We start from the raw sequence: 7,596 nt of genomic DNA on the forward strand, positions 1-7,596 counted from the left end.
CCCAAAAGACTTGCAGCTGTAATTGCAGCGAAAGGGGGTTCTACCAAGTATTGACACAGGGGGGTGAATACTTATGCACCCAACAGATGTCAACTTTTTTGTTCTCATTATTGTTTGTGTCACAATAAAATTTATTTTGCACCTCCAAAGTACTATGCATGTTTTGTTGATCAAACGGGAAAAAGTTTATTTAAGTCTATTTGAATTCCAGTTAGTAACAGTACATAATGGGAAAAAGTCCAAGGGGGGTGAATACTTATGCAAGGCACTGTAAGTGGCTGAGGGGTAGAGCGGTCGTCCTCCAACCTGAAGGTCGGTAGTTCGATCCCCAGTCTTTCCCATCTGCATGCCGAAGTGTCCTCGGGCAAGATGCTGAACCCTGATTTGGCCCTCATAGAAAAACAAAAGTGCTGCTAATAGATGCACTCTCTGAATGTATGGATGAATGTAAAACTACTGTAAAGCGCTTTGAGTGGTCAATACTAGAAAAGCGCTATATAAATACAAAACCATTTACTCCTGTGTAGGAGGGACCCCTACTGTCTTCTTTTGGCCTTTTTTCCCCTGATGACTGCAACAAATATCAAAGCCATTTCATTGTGCTTTCTTAAACTGAAATCATCCTAAAATTAAGGCCTTCTAACTGTTGTACATTTCCGAACTCTTGTTGAAGGTTAAGAACAGCGGGTGCTTTAAATAAGTTATATCCAATACAGATTCAATAAGGTATATCTTCTTACTACTACCAGATCTAAAAACCAGTAACAAAACAATACACTTTGAAATTAACTATTCAACATTAGGTCTGATTAACTAAACTGCCTGAGTGTGTTTTTTTGGTAAGCTATGCATTTTATTCGCTTAAAATTTGATTTAAAATTACAATTGAATACTTATGTTGACCAATTATAATATTTTATAACACAGACAGAGGAGGAAACAATATTGCAGCGCTGCGGAACAGATTATCGTCAAATGCGGCAGTACCCGGACGACGGAGAAGCACACAAGTCCAGCACAATAACTTCCGGCGTATCTACAAAGTGGACGGGAGTGAAATTACAGAGACGGTGTTGATGGTGTTGACTCCTGAATCATGTGTGAAGTTGCCTTAGAGGAGGTCTCAGTCTTGTCGTCGATTTACTGCGGAGAAGGAGAGTTCCAGCTCTTGGGGCAGTCTGGTACGTGAGCACAGGTTACACACCAGGCTTTGTCACACTGACTGCCTCTGCACACCCTTTTCCTGCCTGTTAGCACTTTATTTTGACAAAACAGTTACAGACGTGCAATAAATATTCACACACATTCCATGCAGTTCAGGTTGTTACATCATTTGCAACGAATATCACACTACACTGAATGTATGTAGTTTTAGTTTTGTATTGTATTTGACTTTTTTAAAGTAAGCACTGCTTTCACTTTAATTTAACTATTGCACTGCTGAGCTTCTCCTTGTCCAACACATTTCATTGTACTGTTGACCCTGTGTTAACTTGCATATTATAGATACAACCGGAAACTTGAGAAGCAAAATAACACTAATAAGGGACATTAAACTCAACTGTGTGTGTTCGCTCTGTCTCACTCCTACAAAACGATCCTGTTTCCTCGTAGCTCAGGATGGACTCCTTGTCAAAATTAACAGCACCGTGTTGGGAGCTGACAGGGACACGAGTCTGTTGTTCCATCTGCACCCACGTTACCCCTCCTGTCCCCCCTACATCTCTGTCTCCTCCACCGCTCTCTCCAGGACCCAGTGTCATGACATAAGACAGAAGCTACTGGACCAAGCTGCAACTTTACCAGCAGAGCCAATGGTTCACAAGCTCGTAGAGTGGTTACAGGTAAACAGCCCAGTCTCCACTCATTTAGCGGTGCGTGTTTTCTCTACGAATTAAGTTACGAGCATTTCGTTAAGAGTAATTTCAAAATAAAAGTGACCTTCCTGTAAATGGGACATCACATTTTTACAGTCTGTGATGCAGGAAGGAAATAAAGAGTTAATATCTAATTTATGGAAATACAGATATGAATTGAACTACACAAAGTAATGATAAGTAGTAATTACAATCAATGAATTTACGACTTCCCATGAAACTCATGAGAAAACTGAGACTTACAAAATTAATGAATTGTCATTTCAACTGTGTGAAAGACTAATCAAACTTTAATATGAAGAAAAAGACTGTCATTGAGAAGCTACCTGTTTCCACAGACCAATTCCTGTTCACAATGATGGGTCACCACCTCAGAGCCTCTCCCTTACAATAGCAGGACATTCTGATTCTAATTTTAGAATTTCAAAGTAAAACATCTAAATTCCATAGTGGCATTGGCATTTGCATAATGTTTTTACACAAGGGACATATTTATATTTACAATCTCTCTGTTACTGTACAAACAAAGATGGGAGGGGGATATATGAATGTGATATAATAGTGACCTGAGTAAGACCTATCACTAGAAATCAACTTTTATCCATAACGCCTTTTCAAACATGTGATACAAAATTCTTAACATTGAATGCATACTTAAAAGGTTAAATAAACTAAACAAATACTAATTATTAATAAACAACAAGTAATAAGCAATAGCATAAAAAGCTGAAATAGTAGGTGGCAAAAAAATACTTGACAATTAGGCAAAAAAACGTGCTGTAAATAACCTATTTTCGAGTCGAATATGAATGTCAGGGCTTGGATGAAACCACAGGAGCATTATGGTGGCATTACAGTTGTTTTTTACATCTGTAGAGTTTATCTCATTTCATTGTATTGGATTTGGCTGCAACGCGTTTACACCTGAATCTCTAAAAGTGTTTTGTGGCCTCCAACACGTCACCCACCACTCCATTGGCATAGTGCTGAGTAGATAATGAGTGAACTATCCCTTTCATACTCCCATATTATAATATTTGGAGAAATGCACACCAAGAAATTAGTGGGGGCAACTTCACCATATGTTTCGGAGTAGAGACTGGGTTGACCGCAGTAAACTTCCTTACATTTTCAGACATTGACTTCAGAGAGCGTCAGAACAATTGGGTCTGGACCTTCTCCTTGAATTGCCTTTCACACATTAACTATGCAACAGTAGATTTTCCATTCAGAGCATTAAGGTGAGAGGGGGTGCTGTCTGAAAGTCTTTGGCTGAGCTTTGAACTTTAAGCTGGCAAAATGTATTGAAGAAAATGTTCACACTGAGGGAATATTGTACCAAATAATAACATTGACTTGGAGAAAATGATAAAAAAGTCATCAGCATTCACAAAATAATACATTTAAAAATAAAGCAGACCTTACATTCATGATAAATGATGTACCCTATATGTGCGTTGTAACAATAGCAGTGTGAGGAGGTGAAAGAGGAGCAGAGTACAGGTGAAGATGGGGTGAAAGAGAGATGGACTGCAGTGCTGTCGTTGGACCACATCCGGTCTAGAAGTCGTTACATGGGGCTCCTGGAGCGCTGGAGCCAGCAGCTACAGCTGACTGTGATTGTATTAGTGGGACGGCATATACTGGTTATTCTGCAGGGAACCAAACCCTGCATCAAGGCAAGAACCCACATTTAATACTTCATCGCACAAAGTCTAAGATAGTATTTCTATTACCTTATAGCTTTCTTAACAATTTATAGAGATAATTTATGTACTGCAAAACACACAGTAAGCATTAGTGAGAATAAAAGTCAAATGGATATCCTCACTGGTGAAGTAACCTTTCATATGTCTAAGGGCAATCGAATTGTGCATCATTAAACATTTCTGGACACTGTATCGACAGCCAGTGGTTGAATGATTCAATTATATTTGTATAGTGCCAAATCATAATATACATCATCTCCCATTCTGCTCTTATAGACTCTTGGAAACACAAGAGAGCCTGTATTTTGGAAGTGATGTATTTGGATAATACGGTTTTATGATCTCTTTGATATATGAAGGGACTTGATTGTTAAGGGCTTTGTATGTGAGGAGCAGTATCTTGAATTCTATTCTGAATTTTACAGAGAGCCAACGCAGAGAAGCTCCTTGTTCCTGTCAGCACTCCTGAATAATGACATTCAGCTGTATATGTAGTCACTGACCAGATTTGTCAGGGGCCAAGAAAATGCAAAGGAGTCCAACATCATACTTGTATTCGTTCAAACTGGCTCTTCATTTATTTTTGTGGCTTCGAATGGACATAATTGTGTCTTTGAACAAATGGTTTCTCGTTTTCTCACACATTACTACATCTATCAATCAAAGGTTATTTGTCTAGTCCATATTCACAGATCACAACTTCTCATAGGGCTTAACAAGGTACGACATCCTCTGCCCTTAACGCTCAACAAGAGTAAGGAAATACTACAAAAGAAAAGCTTTAACAGTGAAAAAAAAGAATGAAGAAACCTCAGAGAGGGATCCTTCTCCCAGGACTGACAGAAGTGCAATAGATCTCACATGTAGCAGAGCAGTTAATGATGTATGTGACCGCAGCATTAGTGATTCGTTTAATTTGGGCAAGTGATTTTACTTTTAATACAACTACTTGAAGTATAATGTAAAACAAGTACTTACTTTTACTCAATAGAAAAGGTAATTTGGCACTTTACATGGGTACATTTGTCTATTTTTACTTTTGAGAACTTCCTGCTACACCCAACCTTACCATGTCAAGTGATTTGAGATAATGTGTGTTGTTATGTGTAACTTTAGACTATAGTTCCTACTTAACTTAATATGCCAAAAATAATATCTAACTACTGTTAGATTGGATGTTTTTGTGATCAGAGGGACTCTCTCTCCTCTGTTCACTGACTGTTATGGCCAATCATTTGTCTCCTTAGGAGTTTTATCACCTGTTGAAGACAGTTAAGGTGGATGTGGATTCTTCAGGGAAAAAATGCAAGGAGAGGATGATGAAGGTTCTCATTGAAACCCCTTTGTCTTGCTCCTATGAACATAGGTATGGTTAACATGACACTGATGTAGCAGAGAGATGGAATAAGGGCAGAAATTATAATCCGTGTTGGATCATCACATAGGGATATTATTACAGCACTTAAGATCTCTGTCTCTCCATGTGTTTCTTCCAGTCTCCAGAGATTTGAGGTGAAGGACTACAAGATGTTACCAGAGCTGAGCGCAGCCTTTCAGGAACTCCACATGGCCGAGCTTTACGACCAGATACTGCCTTCGTTAGGTGACTTGACAGCACACAGTTCACCACAGTGACAAATCCAGAATCGACAAGCAAAGCCTGAATGAGGGATCAGGCAAAGACAGGAAGGCCTCACCCCCTTTTTCCCAATATACAATTACAGCACAACACTAGCTGTGCTGTATCATCACAGCTGACACAAAGGTACTTGATGTGAAAAACAGGGAAGGTTTCACTATTGCTGCAGTGCACAAAATGGACGTCAAGTTCATTTTCTGTGCCAAACATCAATCATGGGTAAATAATTAGACGATTGTTACTGATGCCATGACAAATCGTTTTTAGAGCAGACATTATGACTTGTCAGAGCTCAGGTGTTGGTAACAAAATCAGCGATGGCTCTGTTCTATGAAGTTGTGCCAGATGACGGTGGCAGTGATTGAACATGAACATCAGCAGGACTCCAAAAACTGGAGTAACTAAAGCCAACAATCACTCTGCTATCAACAACTTACCACAACGATGTCAAAATGGTTCCCATGATCTGAATATATTCTATTTAAAAATTGAAAGTAAAACACTTTGTCTGCAGAATGACCTTCTGCTGCATGTAACCATGTCTTCTAATGAAACAGAAAGCTCAGACATGAATTAACATGGACATATGTTGTAAGAATTCATAGTGAAGTGGATTATATGTGCTTTATGTACAAAGCACGGGGGGAGAATAGAGAAAGTTCAACACTATATATCAAAAACAAATGGGAATTGGAGTTAAATATAGAAATCTAAGAAGATTATTGGTATAGAATGTGTATGACACAATGCACTACCACTTGCTCACAGACGTGGAGAGAATTCGGCTGGAAGAATCTCATTAGATTCTTTATAACCCCTCAAATCAAGAGTAGACAACCATGCTGAAGGCTCTGTGGTAGCCAAGCGGCTAACCACAGACCTACTCGAAGCCACCACCTTTCTGGAATACTGTAAATACAATTATAAATGACATGATGGGTTCTGACATTCCGAATAACTCTTTTGTCCTGTACTAAAGGAACATTGAAGATGCTGTTCAAATAAAAGAGAAGTATCTGATTAAAAGTTTACTTATGGCTAGCAAAAAAGCAGTAACTAGAAACTGGCACAAAACTGAAACCCCGGAAGGAACACTGGTTTGAAGTTATCCAGGAGATTTATGCAATCGAAAGATTAACTGAAAATGTAAATACATTTCTTTGACAAGAAATGGAGGAAATGGACCATCTACATGAAGAGTGATGCCAACAATATACGAATGACTGTAAAGGACAATGCCCCTGTGCCTGTATTTCCCCTGACTATGTAGGTTTTCTAGTTTGTTGAGGATTGCAACTATCTATGAAAATCAAATTAAAAATAAAGTTACAAAAATATATGTGCTTTTATGTCATTGCTTAAAGTTAACTGAACAAATGTCTGCTTTTGCTTAAAATACAAGCATATTAAATGTTAGTTAACATTTTTTGGGGCTCAGGGAAACATTAAACATTAATGATTAAAACATTAATAAGAAGGGCCAGAGCAGACTGTATCGCCTCTGGAGACTGAGTTCTTTCAAAGTACATGGGCTCCTTCAGACCTTTTATTACTCCGTGGTGGCCACTGCTGTCTTCTTTGGAGGAAATTGCAGCATCTCAACAGCTGACTGAAGAGACTGGATAGACTGATTAGGACTCCTAATCAGTTAGGAGAGCCAGCTCGGTCCTGCGATACCCACTTGACCCAGTGACGGTGGATGATGGCGAAGCCGTCTTCTCTAATAGTCAACCAGTCCCTCTCCCAGTAGGACACCATCACAGCACTGGGCAGCTCCTTCAGCGACAGACTAATCCATCCACAGTTAAAAGGAGAGGTAACGCAGGTCGTTCCTTCCAGCAGTAAGACTGTAGAAGCAGCTCTGCTACCAGTAAAACTACATGCACAACCATTATGGACTGCACTTAACATTTCTCAACTGTGCCATATTCAGTCTGTCCAATATAAACAGTTCATGTGCAATCTATTCACTGTAAATATTCTCTCACATAATATATTTCTTTACACTATATCTATTAGTTAAATTAATTCCATTCATATTTACTTTATTTCTTTTATATTTCTAGTTATACTGCTGATGTATTTTTGCTGCTGTAATACAACAAATTTCCCCATTGTGAGACTAATAATAAACATTTTTTATTTTATTTCTGATATTCATACTTGCACTAACACCTCAGCAAATTCCTTGTATATGGCAACAATCGAAGATTCTGATTGTGAGGGAATGTTATAAACTATACACAACTACACGTAATGTTTAAACTGTAAAACAACCCAAAGCTACAGCATACAGCCCAGACTACTCCCCATAGATTTGTGCTGCAGTGTAAACCCATTACAAGTTCTTAATTGTCATAAACTGAGAAGT

At 38.7% G+C, this 7,596-nt stretch overlaps 1 protein-coding gene across 1 annotated transcript; it reads left to right on the forward strand.

Moving 5' to 3' along the window:
* The first annotated feature begins 998 nt into the window (after positions 1-998).
* Positions 999-6,562, forward strand: rwdd3 (RWD domain containing 3). Its single transcript, XM_053411187.1, has 5 exons — positions 999-1,181; positions 1,615-1,844; positions 3,347-3,556; positions 4,834-4,952; positions 5,083-6,562. Exons 1-5 carry the CDS (start codon positions 1,097-1,099, stop codon positions 5,219-5,221), a joined length of 783 nt encoding a protein of 260 aa, XP_053267162.1. The 5' UTR covers positions 999-1,096; the 3' UTR covers positions 5,222-6,562.
* Positions 6,563-7,596: the final 1,034 nt, after the last annotated feature.

This window comes from Pleuronectes platessa, chromosome 1, assembly GCF_947347685.1.
Source record: "Pleuronectes platessa chromosome 1, fPlePla1.1, whole genome shotgun sequence".
Classification (NCBI taxonomy): domain Eukaryota; kingdom Metazoa; phylum Chordata; class Actinopteri; order Pleuronectiformes; family Pleuronectidae; genus Pleuronectes; species Pleuronectes platessa.

Excerpts from the sequence above, each read along its gene's own strand:
- rwdd3 (XM_053411187.1), top strand. The coding sequence starts at position 1,097 with ATGTGTGAAGTTGCCTTAGAGGAGGTCTCAGTCTTGTCGTCGATTTAC. Across the intron at positions 1,845-3,346 it reads AGCTCGTAGAGTGGTTACAG|CAGTGTGAGGAGGTGAAAGA; the intron begins GTAAACAGCCCA and ends TTGTAACAATAG. Across the intron at positions 4,953-5,082 it reads TCTTGCTCCTATGAACATAG|TCTCCAGAGATTTGAGGTGA; the intron begins GTATGGTTAACA and ends TGTTTCTTCCAG.